At 43.0% G+C, this 26,691-nt stretch overlaps 1 protein-coding gene across 1 annotated transcript in view; it reads right to left on the reverse strand.

Moving 5' to 3' along the window:
• Positions 1-481: 481 nt before the first annotated feature.
• Positions 482-26,691, reverse strand: part of EIF3G1 (eukaryotic translation initiation factor 3G1) — a 32,116-nt gene continuing 5,906 nt past the window's right edge. The window contains exon 2 of the mRNA XM_087382992.1: positions 482-984. Coding sequence (XP_087239118.1) covers positions 885-984 — 100 coding nt within the window. The 3' untranslated portion in view covers positions 482-884. The remainder of the gene's footprint in view (positions 985-26,691) is intronic.

The following is a 26,691-nucleotide window of genomic DNA, read 5'->3' on the forward strand; positions in this document are numbered from 1 at the left end:
CTGCAAATTGAATATTGAAGCTATGTTTTAGTTCCGTAAAGGTTTCAAGACTCCTGATGATCAAACTCATGCCATAATCTCCAAATGTTCCACCACTTGTGTGTTACAGAATTTAGATTTGGTAGATGGGCCTTGTTTGATGAATATATGATCCCTAAAAAGGATCATTGCATGATGAGATCACTAGCTGCCACAATAATTCACCTGAATAAGTTAACATCATCAAGAAAATTCAATTTAAGCAATAGTTATAAATTAATTGAGTCAACTCAAACCCAGCTTGCGAGTTTTAAATATATAGACCTTCATAAGACTAGAATATATCCAATATTACAAATTAATTTTTAATTTTTAATTGTAACGGAAAGGAACAAAGGAAAGAAGCAAAGCTTGTAAGCTACTTTAAACAAAACTATGACTAAATCAGGACAATAAAAAATGAAAATAACACAGAGGAACAAAGGAAAGAAGGGAGCTTGTAAACTACTTTAAGCAAAGCTATGCTTATGTTCTCATCAGTAGCCAACCATAAGGTGTCGTCTGAGTTTTAAAACTGGTTCTCAGCCCTTTACAAAATGAAAACAATAACAGGTACTATTACAGTCCCCATTTCAAAATATACACTTACAGAACAAACCTTAATAAAACTCTATAGTGATAGGAAGAGAAATGGACAGCCTCTCCTTTAAAACATTTTACTCAATCTGTTACAACTGGAAAGAGTCATCACTGTTCAGCTGGAAGAAACTATCGATTGGAGTGGGTATTAAAATCAAAATTTAGAGAAAACAGCCGTTCCTTGATTTGCGCACAATCTAAAAATAATAAGCTGACTTTAAAGTTCATTTCAACTCAGGAACTTGCTTGGAGCAGCGGACTCAGAATCAAGACCTGTCCGACCTTGGTGTCGCCCATTCAACGCGAAGGATAAGATTGTCATAACCATATCCATCCAGCTTGTTTATTGCTCGAATAGCATCCTCTCTGTGATCCCCACCAGAAAGCCACTTAAGAGGTCAGCTTAAATTCCCAAGTATGCTGCTTTTGAAAATGCCAGAATCTCTTGGGTAAACCCAGTGCTTACTAAACTTCAAAATTCAACCCAACATCAATAACTACAACAGCGATAGAAGAAGAGAAGAAATGAGAGCGAGAGAGAAAGAGAGAGAGAGAGAGAATTATCTCAGTTATTATTAGAAAAAAAGAAACACCTACCCAAACACAAGGACAAGAGACCGGGGGAGGACGAGGTATATATCAAAGCAACACATTACCTTGGCAGTAATACAAACATAAAGACTAAAACGAAACTAGGCTTTGAAGTTCGTACATTCAAAAATCGTAAAGATTCCCAAATACGAAATCCCAAAGATGGAGCAACCTCACTGAAGAGCTTCAATGAAACATTCCCTTCCATGAAGTAAAATGATTCAATTCCCTAAATTGAGATATCCAAATATTGAAACTTGGAAGGTAATCCCTACATATTTAGCCATATAAAAATGGCAGTATCTTATGGCATGCAAGGTATCATACTCACATTGTTGCTATTTATAATAGATATCATTGATCAATTTCTACACCTAAATAGGTCCGATTACAAAACATCACAAGATTAAGTCCGGTTACAAAACATCAATTTCTATACCTGGACACGTGGAGGTTGCTGTTCAATTTCACAGCTCTAGATCAATCACCTCACTTGCTGCTTAATCATTTCAGCTTGTTGCCCGCCTTCACGAAGCCATTTTCCATCATGACTTCCTTATCATACTTCCTTGCTTGTGGAGAAGTTCAAAGGGAAAGGCTTTCCCACATGGCAAACCAAGATGCAACTGCTCCTTATGCGTGAAGAAGTTTGGGACGACGTTGAGGACAAGCACGTTAAGATACTTGATCAGCAACAACGCAAGTTATGGAAGCAGCAGAATCCAAGAGCCATTGCTCTCATTGGTCTTTGCTTGGCCGACTCTCTCATTCATCATGTGGACTTCAAGTCAACTGCTAAGGAGATTTGGGATCGCCTCCAGACCTTGTTTGGTAATAAAATCACCAACTCCGAAGTCTTTTTGAAGCTAGTTCTATAATTTGAAAATAGAAGATAATTAAAAGTTGAGTGATCATCTAGCAGGGTTTCAGTCTCTTGTTCAACAGCTCTCAAGTTTGAAAAGCGTGCCAAATGATGAGGAAAGATGGCTGTCATTATGACGAGCATGCATGGGATACCTCGTCTTGAGCAAACTCTTGAAGTTCTACGCCTTGCCACTACCAAGTTTGATGATATGGTGGCTCTACTCATTGAGAATGACCGTCGTGATAAAGAATTCATTCTTGCCTCTCCTGGTGATCATGCATTTGCTTCCACAAGTAAAAGGAAGACCAACAAGAATATTATTTGCAGGTTTTGTAAGAGTAAAGGAGATATAGCCTCCCTATTTGCTTCAAGGAGGAGGAGCAGAAACCAGGGAAGCACAATGCCAATCTTATTGCTGAAGATCAGGCCGAACCTGAAGAGCCCCATGAGGAGATGCATGCAGCCATAGCTGAGGTTCACAGCCTCTCTCTTGAGTAGCATTATGACTAGGATTCGTGGGCTTTCTAGGCCCTATATGCTGTGTGTTTTTGTGTTGAGTCAATAAAGGTTCTCAGCCTTGAGTTGTCCCTCTAAAATGAATGTATTTCGAGTCAATAAAGGTACACTACTCTAGGTTGTCCCCCAAAAATGATTGTATGGTTTTTTACTTTGGTATGATGGTATTGATTACCCAGTTCAGAATAAGGGGGAGTAACGAGTGATGGTCTACCCTTGCCGGTCGCAAGCTGACTGAGAAGTCACTATCACACGGGTGGTATTAGATATAGTTGGACTTGCTCTTTGCAATATTGCGGTGGAGGGGGGATCAGTCTACTCCTTACGTGTGGGGTCTCACACACTTTGCTCTGAAGGGGGGTGTTGGAGAAATCATATACCTACATGAATCAGGAGCATCCCAAAATCATCCTCAAAAAACACAACATAGTGCAGTTTCAATCTCATGATAGTCATTGATAAGGTTGAAAACCATAAACTCCATCACATAGCAAGGACTAGCTACTATGACATCCCACTGACGTCATCAACGCCCAGCAATGGGTGTAGACCATAGTATGAAAATATGCTCTCACATACAAATCCACAAACCCACACATACTTGAGCATCCATTTATACAAGATCTTTGTACTGAGTTTCTATCGGCACTCCGGAGGTGAAGGGCACACTCAGCCATGACGAAGGCTAGCACTAAAGGAGAAGGCTAATCAAAAAGTAGTTCAAAATCTCTTCATTCAAGCTACAACTGCTTGTGAAGTCTAAAGATTTCATTTTAGTCTCTCCCAAACGAGCATCTAGAGATTTCATTCTAAAGGGGGGTGTTGGAGAATCATAGCCTAAGAGTGTGTTGGTGTGTTGTGTGATGTGTTGTACTTGGAGATCTTGTAACTAAGCTAGCCTACACCTTGCTAAGCTTAGGTCTAATTCACAGTCTAATAATGTAGAAATTACCAGCAAGTAAATTCAAAGGTAAGTACAGCATGTAGGATTGCAGAAATTCAAGAGCTGAACCATCAAAGTACCTGGCTTGTGTGTACATAGCTAGTGAGGGGCTCCTCCAGCAACAAGGCTAGGAAAGAAGATTCCTAGACTAGGAGAAGACATCCTAGTTCAGCTTAGAGCTATTCAAGCTTCAGCTGTAATGAGCGACCACAAGTTTGCATTAAGAAATGAATTGAGTACATGGTACAATAGAGCCCCCTTTTATAGGTGTGGGTCGGGCACCAATTACAAGTTTACTAATGGGATGGTCAGCCTATGATGCCACGTGGCAACTTATGGCTCCCCTTGTTAAAGAACTATTTATTTACAAGCCATTAAAATGCCCACCATTCTAAAAGCTAACCAAGTAAATTTACCCTTTGTTACAATCACCCGGGCCCAAAAGAAATTTGCCCTCAAATTTGCAATGGCTGTAACAAGGAACGACAATTATAGAAATGGAAAAGTGACTCATATCTGGTCAAAGCATGCTGTGACAGCAAGTCCAGATGACACAATCATCTGATACATGTTGGACTGCAATAACAATGATGGTAGTATAGAAAGCATTGCAATAGGTGTAGGATTGAGATTCCAGAAAAATCCATCCATACTAACTGTAGCACTGCATCCCGACTTGTAAAGCCCTGACCTTCAGTAATAGCCTCCAGGCAGATGATTTGAAGATCCCTGAACTGCTATATTTTCCACTGTTAACATTTGGCCTGACTGTCTGCGATCCACAGTGCAGATTGCTGCAACACAAAGAACCCTCATCCGACCTGCTGTTGCATCCCCCTTAGTGATTCTCTTTAGTGCAGAATGGTGTCCACAATTGATCTCCCTTTCATATATGTATCTCAATTCATCAAAAAAACTGGCTGGAGAATCAGAAACTTTCAACAGCTTGGTGGGGATAGCTTCTTTCAAGACAGGCCAGTTTTCCGACAATCCATCTGTCATGATTGTCAACCCACCTGGTAACAGACTATGTAAAGTAGTGAATGAACACTACTACAGCTGCCCAATATCCTCCAATAATGCAAGCTGATCCGCAGTCAGGATAGTGATGGAGCAGTAGGTAGAATAGACCAAGTCTCCGCAACTCCAGATAACTAGAAATGATCAAATCTGGTCCTAAATATCAGCTGAGCAAGTAGGATACTGATCCACTATGGAAGAGGGCACTCATCATCTGGTAATCCCCTCCATTTGAAGTAGTACTCAATGTGGGATTTTTCTAACTAAATCCAAGGATCCTCTCATATGACCTGTGGAAACCAGTGATCCTTTGGAGTCTCCAATTTCTTTGGATCTATATTTGCTGGCTCATCTTGAATATCTGATATCTTCCCTAGATGTATCAAGGCACCTTGAGATAATGTCTCACATCCACCTGCCTTCATTGATGTTTCTGTATCAACAAATGCACCGAGTACCAGTCTGGACAGGCAAATGCACAGTTGCATGGGTAGTACCAATGCCTGTGTCACCCTATGAATCAATTCTAAAAGCTCAGCACTTGAATACTGAAGAGCATGAGAAGAAAATCAACCATAACTCAGACAGAACATAGAAGGGTTCCCTAATGCTGCACACACATCTCCTGCACTGAGATGAGTATCACAGTTGCATGGGTAGTACCAATGCTGCACACACATCTCCTGCACTGAGATGCGTATCACCATGCTTCCATAGCTGCATCATGAACACGTCGACACTCGCTGTCTTTCATATTCTGCCATGATGTGCAATAGTTGGCACAGCACAGCATTTAGAGCATCTAAAAAAGATTGTGAATTCTCATTACTATCAAGGGTAAACTTGAGCTAGAACAAGCAGTCTCCACTAGGGAGGCAACTGTATTCCTCTCTCAGCAAGATGAGTAACCATCATTGCATACCCATCAGAGTTATGACACCAATCTGTGAATTTACAGTCACCATTAGTTGTGGAGTTTGTTCAACAAACAGAGAGTAGGAGAGACAGAGTGCTGAACGTAAGTTGCAATAGATGAAGTGAGTAATACAAAAGCAGGGAAAGGTTTTGTCTAAGTGACAAAACCTTATCCTTCACTAGCCGTAGTTAGTGAACTAACTGGGGTTAGGGGGAAAAACCTCTAAAGAGGGAAAAGTGCCCCTAACCTACTTATTACATTACATTGATCACTGCTAGAATATAATAATAATTCTAACACCCCCCTGCAGTGCCAATGTCATGTACAAGGAAAAGATCAATCACCAAAAGGAGATAAGTTCAGGGTACTGCGAAATGCCTCAAACTTCTCACGTGGAAGTGCTTTGGTGAAGATGTCTGCAACATTGTCATGCGTTAACACATAGATCATATTGATCTCTCCTGCATGCAACTTCTCTCTAACATAGTGATAGTGAACCACAATGTGCTTCATGCGAGCATGAAACACAGGATTCTTTGCCACTGCTATAGCACTCTGACTATAAGTGAGAATCGGAGAAGGACCCTCCAATGAAAGACGAAGATCAGCAAACAAACGACGCAGCCAAACACATTCAATTGTCGCTATGAAAGCTGCCTTGTACTCAGCTTCACATGAGGAGGTAGCCACTGTAGATCGTTTCTTGCTCAACCAAGAGATGCAAGCATGTCCTAGAAAGAAACAATTCCCACTGGTGGACTGCCTAGTATCATAGTCTCCAGCCCAATCTGAGTCACTTTAAGCATGCATCTACAAGTCACCCTCCTTGGGAAACATCAAGCCAAAAGACTTTGTACCTTGCAAGTAACGGAAGATGCGTTTTACAGCCTGCCAATGCATAATCTTTGGGCTGTACATATACCTGCTCACCTGAGAAACTGAAAACTGAATATTAGGTCGTGTATTGCTGTCACGAGGACGTGAAAAGTGATGTAAAGTATCTTCCTAACTCAACCTACTCTTCACCCAGAGTTAACCATGGTTAAGTGTTGTAATGGTTTGGCCGTGAGAGATTGGCTAGAGGAAGTGCACACTTCCTAGAAGTTCCTAAGGGCAAAGTCTAGGTGCACCACTAGGTCCTAGGGGCAAGGCAAAGGCTTTAAAAGAGGAGTCTAAAAGTTGGGCCCAAGGACAACCAACGTTGTCCTTGGTATGGGCGTTGGGACTTTAATGAAGGGACAAATGGCAAGGAGGAGGTGCCACTTGTCATGCATGTGTATGCATGCCCTTCCCCCACCTTCCATCTCTCTCCCCTCACTCTCCGAAAGGTGTTGGACGTTTTGAATTGTTCTTGTGCAGTTTTTGAGCTGTTTGAGCTGTTTCAACTCTGTTTTCAGCCGTTTTAAGCCTGTTTTGACTGTTTCAAGGCTAGTACACACTTCTAGAGAGTGCCAAAAGTCATTTCTGAAAATTTTCATATAATTTGTCTTTTGTTGTGCTGGACCTTTGTGCACATATTTCTGGCTGTGTGGTGGCTTCCGGAGCTGTTTCGGACCAATGCAAGCTGCAGGAGGAACTTTCCCTGCTGCTTTTGGCACCCTCTCTTAGGAGGACTCAGGCACAGATCCCGAGGCAATCATTTCGGGACAGATCTGTGGACCATTTTCCTCTACAACTCTTTCTTGTTCACCCTCCGCTCTCTACCTTCATTTCTCTCTTCTCCTGATTGCTGGAAGACACCTGCACCCTACCGGGAGCCTGGACAAAGGATAGGTGCGAGGAAGGAGCTCGCCCCTCTGCCACAAAGAGTGGGAGTCGGTTTCAGGTTCTGTTTTTCCTTGTTCTTTCTTGCTTTGTAGCTTTTTGCACAAGTTCTAGAAAGCACCCAAAGGCAAGGGTGATCCTGTGGAAGGCCTAAGGACAGTGTGGATGCATGTGATAGCCTTGAGGCTGCCTTGAGCTCAGTTTGCCAGTGGTTTGGATGCCTGAATGCCTCTAAGTTGTGTCAGATCAGAAGATGCCTTTGCAATGCAAAATGCCCCAAATTTTATAAAAACAGTGGCTCTGGGCAGAAATGCCTCAAAAAGACTACTTGCTCAGAAGACCTGCAAATGCACTGAAAGAAGTATGGATTTTTGCAAATGTACGGAAAGCAAGAGTGTGTACAGAATCCGTACAGTGTATGGATACCTGTACGGTGCGCTAATAGCAAATGTGCGAAACAGTACGACAGAACTGATTGCGGGTCAGTCGTATTGTTGTACGACGGAATGCAATAATGGATCCGTACGTCGTACGGATGGCGGCGCAAATGTACGGATAGCAAGGGTACTGTACATATGGCAGGTACGGACTGGTGACTTGAATGCAAGATCGAAGTACGGACGTCGTGCAATGTATGGATGGAAGATTACATAGGTACAACTGTACAGACGAGCAGGTACCAACGTGTGGCAAAAGATGCACAACAGGTTCACAAAAGGTATGGGCGATGTACAACAGATGTACGAAAGGTACGAGCGATGCACATCAGTTGTACGGACGGCGTTGCAAGAGTACGGACAAAAATCCGTACAATCGTACGGGCTGTACGAACATGCAGGAGTGGGAGCTGGAGGTCAAGCTTGCGGGCAATGGAGCAGTTGAAGCACGAGCCGTTGAGCAAGAAGGGTCCGAGAAGAAGACTCTGCTCTGATACCAAATGTTAAACAAAGAGAGAGTAGGAGAGACAGAGTGCTGAACGTAAGTTGCAAAAGATGAAGTGAGTAATACAAAAGCAAGGAAAAGTTGTCTAAGTGACAAAACCTTATCCTTCACTAACCGTAGTTAGTGAACTAACTGGGGTTAGGAGAAAAAACCTCTAAAGAGGAAAAAGTGCCCCTAACTTGGTCATTGCTAGAATATAATAATAATTCTAACAGAGTTCACATGAAGTGGACCCACCAAGGTCATATGGGAAAGAAGACTCCCTTGTGGTCCTCTGAATAACCCCATCATTATCCTTGACATCATTCTCACAATCATGAAATTCCGAATCAACGATTGGATTATCAGAGGCTAGATCATCATCCAACTCAAGTATCATGCTAACCTTTACCCCTGATTTGGCTTTGCACACACTCGAATGTTCCAGGGTCCATATTTCTCCACAAAGATAGCACAAATTCTTCTTTCCCCTTTCATCCATCAACGCCTAAGAGACTTGCTTCACCACCTTCTCCCTCATCACTTGACTCCTCCTTAGGGCCATGCCCGATTAGGGACTTGGCCTCCTCAACCCTAAAGGGGTTACTGGTCCCTATCTTGCTGCCATAGACAGTAGGATACTTGGGGATAGGAGTAGCTGTTGTAGAAGATTCCTCTTGCTTAGAAACCATTTAAGGGCTACTCTTGTTAATGGGTTTGCTGTCCATGTGACCAATGCCCAATCGTTCCGCCTTCAAGCTATAATTAGGCTCGTAGAGTTCTGCCAACCTCATTGCCTCTTTAAAAGTGCTAGGATTCAGGGCTCTCACATCAGGGATAAATTCCAAAACTTTTTAATATAGTTCCTTACAGAGCCTTGCTGAGATAGATCATACCATTCACAAACAAGTTTATCTCTAGCAATAGAAGATACAAATGTTTGAAACATTTGCTCCTTAACTTCCTTCCAAGAGTGAATATGATTCCCTCATGTTGAAGGTTTCTCCACCAAGAATGAGCATAATCCTCCAAGTGTAGGACAGCAAATCATATCTTACTTTGATCACTTCTAGGATAGAGCAAAAAATAGTCTTCCATTTTACACAGCCATTCCTTCAAATCACTAGGGGTACAAGTATCACCCTTGAACTTAGATAGAACAATCTTATCCTTGTCTTGAGTAGGTCCCCTTGGTTCAGCAACTTTAACAAACTGAATATATTGATGAAATGGCATGAATGACTTGAGACCAGCAGGTAAGGTCTTGTATTCATTAAACCTTTCACAAAGGCTATCTACCTCAGGGCTGGCACTCTCAGAGACATTACTCTTTAGTGGCTCCCTGCTCTTAAGAGCTGTTTACCCATTAGAAAGATAGGTCTTCCTTGCTGATACCATGAACAGTAATTATTACTAGTCAGGGCAGCAAGCTCACTGCCACGTGTCAATCTCTGACTGGACAGTTCACAGTCTGGCCCCATTGGGAGCTCAATTCCCAACCAAAAGTTCAGATTAGGTACAGATGGAATAGAATAGGTCAGATTAGCTGGAAAAACTCAAAAGCCCCAAATTTTAGAGAAACCATAACTTCTGATAGTAAAAAATGCACCTTGTAGAACCAATTTAAAGGCAGAAATAGGGGCAAATGAACTCAGATCAGTACCAAACTTGGTACAGGAGTGCAATCAGCTGGGGTGACTCCATATATCCAGGAAAAATATGAAAGCCCCAAATTTTAGGGAAACTATAATTGCTGATATTCAGAAAAGCTTCTGCTGGAACCAATTTCGAGGTAGAAATTAGGGCAAAGGACCTCGGATCCCAATGAAACTTAGTACAGGCCTTGGAGTAGCTGGGGCAAAATAATATAAGCAGCAAAATCCAGATTTGGTACAGCAAAACCCTTATTAGCAGCAAAATCAGTGAAATTGGCAGCGCTCATAAAACCTGAGCAATACTGATCCATACCATGGAATTTCCAGAAATTTCTTGAGGGCTTTTGATCTGCTGATCAAAGTGAGCACAATGATGCAAGAATCATGCTGATCTGACCACTTTGGAATTTGACCTAGTATAGGGATGACACCTGTCCAACTGGTGATTGGAGCAACTTCTAACGATGAAATGTTGCAGAGAGGTAGGCCCCAGGCTCAAAATGCCATGCTCCAAATTTCAGACCAAATTGATATGATTTCCGCCACAAAATTCCCAAAAAGAGCTCTGATACCACTGTAACTAAGCTAGCTTACAGCCTGCTAGCTCAGGTAGCCTAATAATGTAAAAATTACCAACAAATGAATGCAAAGGTAGGTACAGCATGTAGGATTGCAGAAATTCAAGGGCTGAACCATCAAAGCAGCCCTCTTTTATAGGTTTGCGCCTGGCACCAATTACAAGTTTACTTAAGGGATGGCCAGCCTATGACGCCACATGGCAACTTATGGCTCCCCTTACTAAAGAACTATTTATTTACAAGCCATTAAAAGGCCCACCGTTCTAAAAGCTAACTAAGTAAATTCACAGATCTAGTAGAGGTTCATGTGAGAGTGTCATGTGTCATCTTGGGACTTATCCCATATGCACTTGGTACATGTGTGTGTGTGCGCGCGCGCGTGTGCGTGTGTGTGTGTGTCTTGTAACTGGCTTTCAACAAACTAAAGGGCAGTGATCCTCTTCTACTCAGTCATAAACCTCATAAATAGCCACAATGCAAGCTTCAGTCACTTCAACCACTTCACAATACTTGGAAATAAACTTCAACAACAACAATGGGGAGGCTAGAATTCCAAACAGGTCTGGATTCCCAACAGCAGTCATGGTCGGCTCTGTTGGTATCAAAGCCACACTTGGATGGCGAATTTTTTAAGGGGGGAGTGATTCTTGTTTGGATCTTCCAAGTGGGTGCGAATTTCGTTTTTTGCACTGCTTGGCTAGAAACTGCTCAATTTTCATCAGCACATAGGATGGAGTGATCTCCATGTGTAGGAAGATGCATCTTGGTCGGTTTAGTGTTAGGTAGGGACTGAATTTTTAGTTCGTTGGAGAGGAAGGGATCTGGTTGAAACAGGAGTGGCAATGGATTCTAGGAGTGGTTAGATGGGGTTGGTGATGCGATTTGTGAAGAAGAAGAGACACATGGTGGAGTTTCATGACTGGAAAGCCTAGAGGGACCTTCTGTTGTAGGCCCCTACCTTGAGAAAAGGGTAAAATCTGTCAGGCTGAGTTGAGATGTCAAAAAGCAGCCTTGCTTTTTCATTAGAGTACATTGCAAGATATCCAAGTAAATTTGGATGATTGTGCTTTTCAAGAATTTAGGGCACCAATTTAGGATTTAGAGCTTTGTTCCCTATAAAACTTGCGCATCTAGCCACTCCCCTCCAGATTGTTCAAGCTTGGTGGATGCGCCATCAACCAGCCGAATCATTTTCTTCCCTGCCTCTTGCCACCAGCCGCAACTATTACAGTCATTGTACAGAAGTACAGAGTGCAAAATACACTGCTGTTTTTTCACTGTAATTGCAGGGCAGATGCTGCTTTAATATCAGAGTATTGCTGATTGTACAACAGTGCATTTAATGATACAAACACAGTTGCTGTTCGGGTACTGCAGCAAGCAGTAAACAGTTATAATTTTCTGTTAATTGGGAGAAATATTTGCAGGTGCAGTTCCTGTTGTTCCGCTGCAGGAATTAAATTCTTTGAGCACATTTCAAGTGCCTATAAGCACTTGGTTTGCAGGGAGCCAGGCACCCAAATGTGGGTTATATTTCTTGCTGATTGTAATGGCTTCATCCTCGGAATCTTCTCTTCTCAATATTAAAAAGTTGCAGGGTGCTGCTAACTACCCAATGTGGAAAAAGATGGTCCTGAATGTGCTAATTCTCAGGCAGTTTCATGCTCCTATTATACACAAAGGTGTGAAGCCCACTGGCACAACTGATGATGCTTGGGCACTAGCTGATCTGTCAGCAAAGTCCATAGATCTGTCAGCAAAGTCCATAATTGAATTGTCACTCCATGAGAGTGTTGTTTGGAATGTGGATGGTGAAAAAACAGCCTCGGGTGTGTGGAAAAAGCTACAGGACACATATGAGCAGCAAAGTGTAGCCACAAAGATATATTGGTTGCGCAAGTTCTTCAATCTAAAGATGAAGGAAGGGACCTCCATGGATGCACATCTCAATGAGTTTAATTCAATTGTCACTCAACTTGCAAATCAAAAGTATGTGGTGGATGAGGAAACCAAGGGTATGGCACTCTTGATCTCTCTTCCTGAAAGTTGGGATACATTCACCACAGCTATAACAAATGCAAACACTTTCATGAAAGCTCAAGATGCAGTAAAGCCTAACAATGCCTTAAATGCAAGGGGTAGAAGTCAACAAAGAGGCAAATCTCAGGAAAGGGGAAAAGGGAGGAGCAAGTCCCGCTCCAACAAAGATGTTGAGTGCTACTACTGTGGCAAAAAGGGACATACCAAAAAGCAGTGCTTTAAACTGAAAAATGATAAGAGAGACAAAGCCCAAAACACCGATGCGTCAGATGCAAAGGCAATTGTACCAGTAAGCAATGGCAAGAGCAGTGTGAAAATTGAAGAGCTTCATTCTACACACGGTTATGACAGTGAGGGAGAGGTTCTATTTCTCTCTACTTTGGATGCTCATTCTCTCCATGCAGGAGATTTTGCAGACATGCACTCTTGGATCATTGACTCAGGTGCCTCATTCCATGTTACACCTTACAAAGAATTGTTTGTAAGGTATGCAGCAGGCAGTAATGGAGTCGTTTTTCTAGGGGATAATCATGCATGCAGTATTGTCGGTGTTGGAGATGTCAGGCTTGTATTTGCTGATGGTACTCAGCTTATGCTTCACAATGTCAGGCATGTACCCGAAGTCAAGAAAAATCTGATTTCTACTGGCATGTTGGATGACGAAGGTTTTGTGACCAGCTTTGGTCATGGTTTCTGGAAGGTCACCAAAGGTGTCCTGGTTGTTGCCAGAGGCTCTAAGGTTGACACAATGTATACTCTTCATGCTAAAGTATGTAATCATGCTGATATTCATGCCACCGAGCTGCCGAATATTTCTATGTGGCATAGCCAGATGGGACATATGAGCATAAGTGGAATGGAGCAATTGGCTCGCCTTGGCTACTTACCGTCTCTTAAATTTTCTGATTTAAAGTTTTGTGAGCACTGCATATATGGTAGACAGTTACAGTGTCCTCATAAAAGGAGATTAGGACATAAACATGCTCAACTTGAGCTTGTGCATACAGACGTGTGTGAGATGCCTAGTCCTTCACTTGGAGGTGCACGGTACTTTGTCACATTTATAGATGATTCCACAAGGAAGGTGTGGGTGTATCCTCTTCGATTGAAGAGTGATGTCTTTCCAGTGTTCCAGAAATGGCTTGCTATGGTTGAGAACCAAACAGGCAGAACACTGAAGGCTTTGCGGTCAGATAACGGTGGGGAGTATATGTCTAATGCATTCAATGCATTTTGTGATGCTAGAGGTATTAAAAGAGAACTCACTGCTCCTTACAGTCCAGCGCAAAACGGCACTGCAGAGCGTATGAATAGAACCATACAGGAAAAGTCCCGCTCTATGATGTCACATGCTGCTTTACCTCATGGATTTTGGGCTGAGGCTGTAAAAACAGCAGTACACCTCATCAATAGGTCACTAAATAAAAGACTAGATGGCAGAGTGCCAGAGGAGCTTTGGACAGGAAAACCTCCTTCCTATAAGCACTTGAGGGTCTTTGGCTGCACTGCGTACGTGCATATACGCAGAGAAGATCGCAGCAAGGTCTCTTAAATGCATTTTTCTTGGATATGGTGACAGTGGAGAGATGGGTTACCGCCTATGGGATCCTGTGAATAAGAAGCTAATACGCAGCAATGATGTCTTATTTGATGAGTCATGTATGTTTAAGGCAGCAGATAAGCCTTCTGATGCTTCAGAGGTTGACATTGATGACTCGGGACATCCTGTACAATTCAGGCAGGCTGCGAATCAGCCACAACAGCAGCGTAATCAGCCAATGCATGATGCTGCAGCAGGTCCAAATGGACAGCCCGAAGTGGCGGAAGATGTACTACAGGACATGCCACCTTTGGAAGACCTCCCAGGCATAATTCTGCAGCCTGATCTACTTGAACAGCCACCTGTTTTAGGTGAGCAGCAAGTTGGACAGCAAGACCAATGGGTCCGAAGGTCCACTCGACAAATGAAACCGCCAGACAGATTTGTTCCAGGAGCAGATTTTATTATGCTTACAGACTGTGGAGAACCTTCCTGTTACAAGGAAGCCGTGCAAATGCATGATAAAAGGCTATGGGAACTAGCCATGAAGTCTGAAATGGACAGTCTCCATAAAAATGGTACTTGGGAATTGGTGCAGTTGCCTAAGGGGCATGAAAGTACTGCCATGCAAGTGGGTGTATAGATTGAAAGTCACACTTGGAGCTAAGCCAAGGTATAAAGCCAGGTTGGTTGCCAAGGGCTTTAAGCAGGAGTATGGTGTCGATTTTGATGAGATCTTTTCTCCAGTGGTTAAGATGACCACACTCAGGATTGTACTTGCTTTGGTTGCATGTGAGAATTTGGAATTATGCCAAATGGATAAGAAGACAGCATTTCTTCACGGTGATCTTCATGAGGAAATCTACATGCAGCAGCCAGAAGGATTTGCAGTCAAGGGCAAGGAGTCACTTGTATGCAAGCTTAAGAAGAGCCTTTACGGGCTGAAACACGCACCAAGGGAATGGTATAACAAATTTGATACCTTCATGAAGTCCCAAGGTTTCAGGAGAAGTGATGACAATCACTACTTATATACCAAAAGGGCTGCAAATGGCAGCTTAATCATTCTCATTTTATATGTGGATGACATGCTTATTGCCGGTAAAGCTCGTAAGGAGCTTGATGACCTTAAGAAAAGATTGCATGAGGCCTTTGATATGAAGGACCTTGGTGATGCAAATCACATACTGGAAATGCGGATACGGAGAGACAGGGGACAGCGTTTGTTGTATTTGTCTCAGACCGAATATATTGGCAAAGTATTGCACAGGTTTCATATGGAGGGGGGGAAGACCCTTAGTTCTCCATTGCCTCCATATGTGAAACTCAGTGCAATGGACAGCCCACACTCAGATGCTGATAGGGCTGAAATGGCCAAGATTCCGTATGCTTCAGCTTGTGGCAGTCTCATGTATGCCATGGTTGCTACCAGACCTGATATTGCGTTTGCAGTGGGAGTGGTTAGCAGATATATGGCAAATCCAGGCAAGAAGCATTGGAATGCAGTGAAAGGTATCATGAGATACCTTAGGGCACACAGGAGTTGTGCATATGCTTTGGCAAGTGAGATGCAAAGGTGCATGGTTAGGTGGATTCAGATTTTGCTGGTCATCCAGATAACCGGAAGTCTACTACCGGGTATGTTTATACATTCACTGGAGGTGCAGTGTCATGGATGTCAAGGATGCAGCAGTGCATAGCCTTGTCTACCACGGAAGCTGAATATAGTGCAGCCACAGAGGAATGCAAGGAGGCCTTATGGTTATCTCGGCTAGTGGGAGACTTGGGCATTACAGGTGATATTCCATTGTTGCATTGTGACAGTCAGAGTGCTATTCAGTTGGCACACAATCCTGTCTTTCATGCAAAGACAAAGCACATTGATGTGAAGTATCACTTCATCAGGGAGGTAATAGATGATAAGCTGATTCAGCTTGTCAAGATTCACACAGATGATAATCCAACAGATTTGTTGACAAAAGGCTTGCCTGCAGAGCGGTTTGCACATTGCCGACAGTTGATGGGTATAGGTTGAGCCTCATTTATTTTTACTTGAGGGCATATTGCCTTTAAGTGGGAGGTTGTTGGAGTAAAGGCACTATGGCCACCCAAGTACAGTTAGTACACTTAAGTACAGTTAGTACTTTTATTTGTTAAGTACACTACGTATGGTGTACTTAGTGTTGTAACCTTATCCTTTCATATAAAAGGTTGACTGTGTGCCACTCTTAAGATCTATGCAGCTGAAAATTTCAAATCCTCCTAAACGATCAAAGATATCGTCTATACGAGGAATTGGGAAACGATTCTTAACCGTCTGTTTGTTTAAGGCTCTATAGTCTATGCACATCCTGAAGGTTTTATCCTTCTTTTGGACTAGTAAGACAGGAGAGCAAAAAGAAGAACTACTGGGTTGGATCAATCCCTTGTCCAAGAGTTCTTGGACTTGCTTGAAGATTTCATCTTGTTGAGATTGACTAACTCTATATGGGGGTCTATTTGGAGGTGAAGACCCTGGAACTATGTCAATTTTGTGATCCTCTGGTCTCTCAGGAGGGAGGTGACTAGGAAGTTCCTGAGAGAAGCAACTAGAGAATTCCTGAAGGAAATCTAATCTTTCTTTTGTGAGAGGATCTGACTATTCTTCACTTGGTTGCTTATCGCGTACAAACACTAGAAAAGAACATACTCCTTTCTTAAGCAAATTGGGAGATCGTGCATGACTTACCATAGGAATGGTGTTTCCTGAAACTCCCGCTGTAATGCTCACATCTCTACCCTTATGTTGGAGGGTTAGAATATTCTTCACATAATCGATTCGGGGGTTGACTTGCTTAGATGTAAAGAGCATTTTCAGCTAAGATTTGAAATACAATCTTTAGATGTTCCTTATGCTCTTCCTCATTCTTGCTGAAAATGAGGATGTCATCAAAGAAGACGGCAGTGAACTGTCTATAATTCCTGAACAACCGTTCCATCAGTCGATTGAACGTGGCTGGGGCATTAGGAAACTTCTAAGGGTCAAGGGTCGGCTTAGAATAAGTAAGGCCAAATGGCATTACCATATATTCATACAGCCCAAATGTGGTTCGGAAGGCTGTTTTATGAATGTCCTCAGGTACAACTCGTACCTGATGGTAGCCACTCTTAAGATCTATGCGGCTGAAAATTTCAAATCCTCCTAAACGATCAAAGATATCGTCTATACGAGGAATTGGGAAACGATTCTTAACCGTCTATTTGTTTAAGGCTCTATAGTCTATGCACATCCTGAAGGTTTTATCCTTCTTTTGGACTAGTAAGACAGGAGAGCAAAAAGAAGAACTACTGGGTTGGATCAATCCCTTGTCCAAGAGTTCTTGGACTTGCTTGAAGATTTCATCTTGTTGAGATTGACTAACTCTATATGGGGGTCTATTTGGAGGTGAAGACCCTGGAACTATGTCAATTTTGTGATCCTCTGATCTCTCAGGAGGGAGGTGACTAGGAAGTTCCTGAGAGAAGCAACTAGAGAATTCCTGAAGGAAATCTAATCTTTCTTTTGTGAGAGGATCTGACTTTTCTTCACTTGGTTGCTTATCGCGTACAAACACTAGAAAAGAACATACTCCTTTCTTAAGCAAATTGGGAGATCGTGCATGACTTACCATAGGAATGGTGTTTCCTGAAACTCCCGCTGTAATGCTCACATCTCTACCCTTATGTTGGAGGGTTAGAATATTCTTCACATAATCGATTCGGGGGTTGACTTGCTTATGCCAGGGCATGCCGAGAATTACATCTGATCCTTGAAGTGGTGCCACCATGAAGGGTAGATGATCCAAGTACCCCTGGATGTGTACCCGAAGCTTGCCGATGATGGGGTACACCTTCTCTTCTTGGTTCTTGAAGGCTGCAGTTGCCTCCAAGGCTCTGATACCAATGTAAACTACTCGGTGCTTTCTATCAATTCAAACAACGGATTTTGCAGAGGCATTTGAATGAGATGATTGCGAGTTGCCAAACACATATACTTGAACTTAAGAGTTTGCAATTAAGCTGGAATTAAGACTTATACAGCTTAAACACAAAGTGACATCATTGGAGAATGCAATATGATTGAGGGGCCAAGACGCCCCCCCCCCCTTATCCAAGCTCACTTTATTCTTGAAAATGGAGATACAAGACCAAGGTGCAATGCACCTTCCAAACTAATGAACTCAGTGAAAACCTAGGACCTAAATACAAGACTCAAGAGCATATGTACAAGGTAGACAACAAAAAGGAGGACTCCAAGCTCAGGTTTCAGCTCTTGGCTTGCCCAATCCACAAGGAAGAAGCCTGCAACAATCACCACTTACATCCAACATTAGAGACAAACACTAGTTTCTAGAAAGATAGTAGAAACAACATGAAATAGTGCTGCAAATGAGATAAAAACAGCCTGTAGGCTAGAGAGAGAAAGCTTTTATGGAGTGATAGCTGTAGAGAGAGAGTGCCTATGCTGATCCCAAGGGAGGAGATGTAAGAGAGGAGCTGCTGCTGTTCCAGAGGTGCACAGAAAGGCAGATTTCTGCAAGGGAAATGGGCTGGAACAGTACAGAGAGAAATTCTGCAGTAGAGAGAGAAAGACTGCAGCAGGAGAGAGAAAGGGGCTGTGGCTGCTCCAGGCTAGGTGAAGGAGAGAGGATGCTGCTGCTGTTCCAGAAGAGCTGAGAGGGGGCAGATTTCTGGAGAGGAGGGGCTGGAAGTGTAGAGAGAGAATGTGCTGTTGTAGAGAGAGAAAGTGCTGCTGAGGTGAGAGAATGGCCTGTGGAGAAGCTGGCTGCACCCAAGGAGCTGGAGAGGTTCTGCTGCATCATCTAAAAGGAGGGAGAAGAAAAGTGACGAAATTTTCATGTGTGGAATGAAGGGGAGAGGCCTTCTTTTATAGGCTCAGCCCCCCTCCTAGGCCTAGAGTGGAAGGTGGACACTTGTCCCAGATTTTTGGTGGGCTGCAGTCCCAAAGAGGACAGCCCACCACTTGCCCTAAATCTACCAGATTTGAGGCCAAACACTTGGCCTGCATGCCCTGCCACTTGCCATGCATGCTGCCACATGTGTGGGACAGGTGGACTGTCCCGCCAGCTCAGATTCCAAGTGGCAGTCTGCCACGTGTCAGCTGCCACGTCACTCCCAAAAACCCTAAAATTTCAAAGTTGTCAGAATTTAATTCTGATCGCACACACGGGTTCCTAACAGCTTAGACTATCTATTGACGTACTCTAAGGTCATAATTGAGCCATACTGAGCTCATTTGTTTGTCGTCTTATCTTGTATCTCCATTACTCTTGGCATGCTGCCAGGCCCACACCCAAAGCTCAGGGAACATTCTCTTGAATGGTTCCTAGGTCGGTATGCAATCTGTGCATTTGATTGGTCCCATGTTTGGGTACTCAGGTGGGGTGTGGTTTCTAGATGTCCCTCTCAAAGAGAGGCCATCACTCTTGTGGGTCACTAATGCCCATAACCCCAAGCAAGGGGGTCCACCCTCAAATGCTAGACCTAGTCCCCATTGTCCGTAACTGAACAGAAGGAAAACATTTCATTTCTTAATAAGCATACTATTGAAAAACAAAAAGAAATAGTACCAAGCAAGTGGATACATGTTGAAGCAGGATGACATACCCTCCGTCTTTCATTCGGTTGTCCGCAACTGAAATGCTTCCTCATAAGCATCCAGGATTTCAGGACTCCTGAAATGTAGCTCTGTCCACCCATTGGGCATCGGTGGATGGGAGCCCTCTGAACTTCAAAAGGTACATGTTGCGAGTCGTGCCTCGACGTCCCGTAGTGAAGTTATGCAAAATAATTTGCTCTGGGATCAACAAGATCGCAGTGTCCTCTACTTCAGGTGCATCGTCCAGTGTGGGCTCTTGAGGTGGTTCCCCAATGAAGGGTTTCACCAAGCTTACGTGGAAGACATTGTGGATCTTCCAATGCTCTGGAAGTCTCAATCGGACCGAGACATTATTTATTACCTGCAACACCTGAAAAGGACCATAATATCGAAAGGATAGCTTGAAGTAGATGCGCTTTTTGCCCACTTTGGTTTTTAACCGGGCTTTCTCAAATTTCAATAAGACCCATTGGCCTTCTTTCACTGCAAACGCCCTCCGTCTTTTATTTGCAGCTGCTCTTTGTTTCTCCTGTGCCTTTTGAATGGCTGCTCGAAACGTGGCATAAGCAGAGTCATAATCCTCCATGAATTGATCAGCGGCAAAGATTTTCTCTTTTGTTTGCATGAGTGGAGTTGGTAAAGATCTACCATATACAATTTCGAAAGGAGCTTTTCCAATGGAGGAATGAATTGTGTTGTTATAAGCAAACTCCACAAGAGGAAGGAATTTCTCCCAAAAGGTTTGCTGGTCATGCACATAAAATTTCAGTAAATCCAAGAGTGTACTATTCGTAACTTCAGTTTGGCCATCCGTTTGAGGATGAAAAGCTGAGGAGAAACTAGAAGAGTTCCAAGGTTCTCAAACAAAGCCTGCCAGAAGTTACTAGTGAACTTTGAGTCTCTATCTGATACTATAGACTTGGGCATGCCGTGGTGTCTAAAGATGTGTCTAATAAATAAATGGGCAGCTTCAGGTGCCTTGAGATTCTTTCTGCAAGGAATGAAGTGGGCTTGCTTGCTGAATCGATCTACTATCACCCAAATCATGTCATGATTTTGATTGGTCCTGGGAATTCCTGTAATGAAGTCCATGGTGATGTGTTCCCATGGTCTCTCAGGAATGGGTAGGGGCTGAAGTAAACCCTTGGGTTTTCCTCTCTCATACTTAGCTTTTTGACATGCGAGACAAGCTAAAATGTAGGCAGCAGTGTCCTTTTTCATGTTAGGCCAGTAGAAAAATTTATCCATGGCTGAAAAGGTGGCCACAATACCCCTATGACCAGCATAGGGTGGGTTATGGCTTTCCTCCATCACTTTAGATCTAAGCTGCTTTGTGATACATAGTTTGTTCTCCATCAATAAATAGCCATCCCTGATGTGGTAGGATGATGGGTGCCTCCATCTTTCAAATGTGCCCATGGCTGAGCAAAATCAGCATCTCCCTCAGAGAATTCTTTGAGGGCTGTTAGCTCATCATGATAGGGAACTGAAATATGGTGAAGCCGTGGTCTACGAGAAAGGGCATCAACCACTACATTCTCTTTTCCAGGAGTATATTGTATCTGAAAATGAAATGATTGCAAAAAGGTAGACCATTTCATATGTCTCTCTCTGATCAGAGGTTGAGTTAGAAAATATTTAAGACTTTCATGATCAATTTTTACAAGAAAATCTATCCCTAAAAGATAATGTTTCCAAAGTTTGAGAGCATGAATTACAGCTAAGAGTTCTTTTTCATAGATATCATAATGAAGTTCAGCATCTCTTAGTCGTCGGCTTTCAAAGGCCACAGCATGACCATCCTGGGTAAGAGAAGCCCCAAGGCAATCGCCACTGGCATCAGCTGCTACTAGGAATGGTTTCCTTAAGTCAGGAATGATAAGTACAGGAGCTGTAGTCAGGGCATGCTTTAGAGCATTAAAAGAGTCCTTTTCTTTTTGGGTCCATCTGAACTTTAGATTTTTCTTAGTGAGATCATGTAGAGGGGCTGCAAGTTCAGCAAAATGCCAAATAAACCTTCGGTAATATGAGCATAGGCCTAGAAAAGACCTTACCTCATGGGCATTCTTCAAGTCAGGCCACTCTACAATTGTTTGTATCTTGGCTGGGTCCATACGGACACCTTCTCGTGAGATAATGTGACCAAGATAGTGAATCTCAGGAGAAAAGAACTCACTTTTCTTCTCATTGATGTAAAGAGCATTTTCAGCTAAGATTTGAAATACAATCTTTAGATGTTCCTTATGCTCTTCCTCATTCTTGCTGAAAATGAGGATGTCATCAAAGAAGACGGCAGTGAACTGTCTATAATTCCTGAACAACCGTTCCATCAGTCGATTGAACGTGGCTGGGGCATTAGGAAACTTCTAAGGGTCAAGGGTCGGCTTAGAATAAGTAAGGCCAAATGGCATTACCATATATTCATACAGCCCAAATGTGGTTCGGAAGGCTGTTTTATGAATGTCCTCAGGTACAACTCGTACCTGATGGTAGCCACTCTTAAGATCTATGCGGCTGAAAATTTCAAATCCTCCTAAACGATCAAAGATATCGTCTATACGAGGAATTGGGAAACGATTCTTAACCGTCTATTTGTTTAAGGCTCTATAGTCTATGCACATCCTGAAGGTTTTATCCTTCTTTTGGACTAGTAAGACAGGAGAGCAAAAAGAAGAACTACTGGGTTGGATCAATCCCTTGTCCAAGAGTTCTTGGACTTGCTTGAAGATTTCATCTTGTTGAGATTGACTAACTCTATATGGGGGTCTATTTGGAGGTGAAGACCCTGGAACTATGTCAATTTTGTGATCCTCTGATCTCTCAGGAGGGAGGTGACTAGGAAGTTCCTGAGAGAAGCAACTAGAGAATTCCTGAAGGAAATCTAATCTTTCTTTTGTGAGAGGATCTGACTTTTCTTCACTTGGTTGCTTATCGCGTACAAACACTAGAAAAGAACATACTCCTTTCTTAAGCAAATTGGGAGATCGTGCATGACTTACCATAGGAATGGTGTTTCCTGAAACTCCCGCTGTAATGCTCACATCTCTACCCTTATGTTGGAGGGTTAGAATATTCTTCACATAATCGATTCGGGGGTTGACTTGCTTATGCCAGGGCATGCCGAGAATTACATCTGATCCTTGAAGTGGTGCCACCATGAAGGGTAGATGATCCAAGTACCCCTGGATGTGTACCCGAAGCTTGCCGATGATGGGGTACACCTTCTCTTCTTGGTTCTTGAAGGCTGCAGTTGCCTCCAAGGCTCTGATACCAATGTAAACTACTCGGTGCTTTCTATCAATTCAAACAACGGATTTTGCAGAGGCATTTGAATGAGATGATTGCGAGTTGCCAAACACATATACTTGAACTTAAGAGTTTGCAATTAAGCTGGAATTAAGACTTATACAGCTTAAACACAAAGTGACATCATTGGAGAATGCAATATGATTGAGGGGCCAAGACGCCCCCCCCCCCTTATCCAAGCTCACTTTATTCTTGAAAATGGAGATACAAGACCAAGGTGCAATGCACCTTCCAAACTAATGAACTCAGTGAAAACCTAGGACCTAAATACAAGACTCAAGAGCATATGTACAAGGTAGACAACAAAAAGGAGGACTCCAAGCTCAGGTTTCAGCTCTTGGCTTGCCCAATCCACAAGGAAGAAGCCTGCAACAATCACCACTTACATCCAACATTAGAGACAAACACTAGTTTCTAGAAAGATAGTAGAAACAACATGAAATAGTGCTGCAAATGAGATAAAAACAGCCTGTAGGCTAGAGAGAGAAAGCTTTTATGGAGTGATAGCTGTAGAGAGAGAGTGCCTATGCTGATCCCAAGGGAGGAGATGTAAGAGAGGAGCTGCTGCTGTTCCAGAGGTGCACAGAAAGGCAGATTTCTGCAAGGGAAATGGGCTGGAACAGTACAGAGAGAAATTCTGCAGTAGAGAGAGAAAGACTGCAGCAGGAGAGAGAAAGGGGCTGTGGCTGCTCCAGGCTAGGTGAAGGAGAGAGGATGCTGCTGCTGTTCCAGAAGAGCTGAGAGGGGGCAGATTTCTGGAGAGGAGGGGCTGGAAGTGTAGAGAGAGAATGTGCTGTTGTAGAGAGAGAAAGTGCTGCTGAGGTGAGAGAATGGCCTGTGGAGAAGCTGGCTGCACCCAAGGAGCTGGAGAGGTTCTGCTGCATCATCTAAAAGGAGGGAGAAGAAAAGTGACGAAATTTTCATGTGTGGAATGAAGGGGAGAGGCCTTCTTTTATAGGCTCAGCCCCCCTCCTAGGCCTAGAGTGGAAGGTGGACACTTGTCCCAGATTTTTGGTGGGCTGCAGTCCCAAAGAGGACAGCCCACCACTTGCCCTAAATCTACCAGATTTGAGGCCAAACACTTGGCCTGCATGCCCTGCCACTTGCCATGCATGCTGCCACATGTGTGGGACAGGTGGACTGTCCCGCCAGCTCAGATTCCAAGTGGCAGTCTGCCACGTGTCAGCTGCCACGTCACTCCCAAAAACCCTAAAATTTCAAAGTTGTCAGAATTTAATTCTGATCGCACACACGGGTTCCTAACAGCTTAGACTATCTATTGACGTACTCTAAGGTCATAATTGAGCCATACTGAGCTCATTTGTTTGTCGTCTTATCTTGTATCTCCATTACTCTTGGCATGCTGCCAGGCCCACACCCAAAGCTCAGGGAACATTCTCTTGAATGGTTCCTAGGTCGGTATGCAATCTGTGCATTTGATTGGTCCCATGTTTGGGTACTCAGGTGGGGTGTGGTTTCTAGATGTCCCTCTCAAAGAGAGGCCATCACTCTTGTGGGTCACTAATGCCCATAACCCCAAGCAAGGGGGTCCACCCTCAAATGCTAGACCTAGTCCCCATTGTCCGTAACTGAACAGAAGGAAAACATTTCATTTCTTAATAAGCATACTATTGAAAAACAAAAAGAAATAGTACCAAGCAAGTGGATACATGTTGAAGCAGGATGACACACCCCTACCCACAAGACAAGCGAATACAGTTACCAGTTGGCTATCTAGCCAGAAAGGCTCTACTCTGGTGGAAGAATTGAGACCTCAGTCATCCACTTGGGCAGAGCTCGAAGAAACTTTTAGAATTGAGTTTCTAAAAAAGGAAGATGATCACAAGTTCAAGGACTTGGATATAACCAAACAATGCCTCACTTTTGAGACCTATCTCCAGAAATTCTGAGACCTACAGACCCGCCACGCTACAAAGATGGAACGGATACCCTCTTGGGTTTCTTTGTGCCCAAACATAAGCAGCTATTTTGGAATTTCATGATTATGTGAATGACAATAAGATAAATGATGATGATATTCCTCAAGGTTCCAAAAATGGTACCCACAGTAAAAAAGGTCAATTCGCAAGCCAAGTGTCCACATGTTGGTTAGTATGGAATATTGAAGCTGCACATGACTTTTCTCTCCATGACAAACTTTCAGATGCACATCCATGTGTAGAGGATGAAGAGAGTTATTTTAATGCACAGGCTGAACTGTTCAACATATCTGCAGATTCTATAATGGGATGTAAAGGAGCTCAAACTCTTCCCTTGAAACGATTCATTGACAAGCAAGACTGTCCACATTAGTTAACCAAGGAAGCACTCATAATTTCATCAACTCTAAGTCCATCCAAGCACTGAGGTTGCATACCACTAGAATGGATCAAGGTATTAAAGTGGAGGTGGCTAATGGACAAAACTCCTTTAGCAAGCAATGTTGCCCAGCCACTACGATCTAACAACCTGGGGATTATAAATTTGTTGGTGATCTAATTGGACTTGACATGGGCCCTATTGATGTAGTTCTGGGATATGTGGATGAAGTCATTGGGTGCGTTCTCTTGGAATCTGGACAAGATGCTAACAAAGTGTTGTCATGATCGTAAGCCTATTACTTTGGCTCGCTTCAATTCTCCTAAGTTAGCTCTTACATCTACAAGAAGACTAGGTAAGGATCTCGAAAGTGCAAAGATTTACATTTAGCCAAAACGCAAGATAGCAATGGGTTGGTAGTGGAGGATAGTGACATGCAAGAGTTACTTCAGCAATTTTCAGATGTATTTGCTGAACTGCCCCAACATCTTCTACCTAACCAAGATCTTGACCACTCTATTGTGCTGGAACCAAATTCCAAACCTGTGAAAAAGGCTCCTTATAGGTCCTCAAGGGTGAGGAAGTGGCAAGACAAATTAAGGAGTTACTGGACAGAAACTTCATTAGCCATAGCCACTCTCCTTTTGCTTCTCCCGTTCTTTAGGTAAAGAAGAAGGATGGCTCCTATAGAATGTATGTTGACTACAAGGTTTTGAATAAAGTCACGAGAGAGAACCACTTCCCTATTCCCAGAATTGATGACCTATTGATGACTACAAGGATTTGAATAGAGTCACGGTGATGACTACAAGGATTTGAATAAAGTCACGGTAGAGAACCACTTCCCTATTCCCAGGATTGGAAAAGCTGAAGGGGGCTAAATTCTTCACCAAAATTGACCCAGATAGGAATGAAGGAAGAAGATAGCCTAAACCTTCCTCGAGGACTGAAAGGTATCAATTCAAGGTAACAGCCTTTGGCGTTACAAATGCTCCTGCAACCTTCCAAGCTCTTATGAACAAGATCCTGTAGCCTTTGCTCTACAAATTTGGTTTTGGTATTTTTTGATCATATATTAATCTACAACCAATCCCAAAAAGAGCATCTATTGATATCAGGCAAGTTTTGGAGATGCAAAGGGCACATCAATTATTTGACAAGGCCCAAAAGTGTACCTTCATGGCTGATGGAGTTGAATATCTGGCCATTTGGTAAGCAATCAGGGGATGCTAATAAGGAGAAGTGTGTAAAGGATTGGCCTACCCCCACTAATACTACAAAGTTGAGGGGATCCCTTGGGTTAGCTTCCTTCTACATTAGGTTCATAAATACTTTTTAGAAATTGCTACACCCCTTAGTGATCAGTTTACAAAAGAGGCTTTTTTTGTACACCCATTGCAGAGAAGAGCTTCCGGGACCTTAAGGATGCCCTGACATCAGCATCCATCCTTGTATTTCAAG

Source organism: Dipteris shenzhenensis, chromosome 12, assembly GCF_047967505.1.
Source record: "Dipteris shenzhenensis isolate YYH24624 ecotype China chromosome 12, Dip_SZ_1.0, whole genome shotgun sequence".
Taxonomy (NCBI): domain Eukaryota; kingdom Viridiplantae; phylum Streptophyta; class Polypodiopsida; order Gleicheniales; family Dipteridaceae; genus Dipteris; species Dipteris shenzhenensis.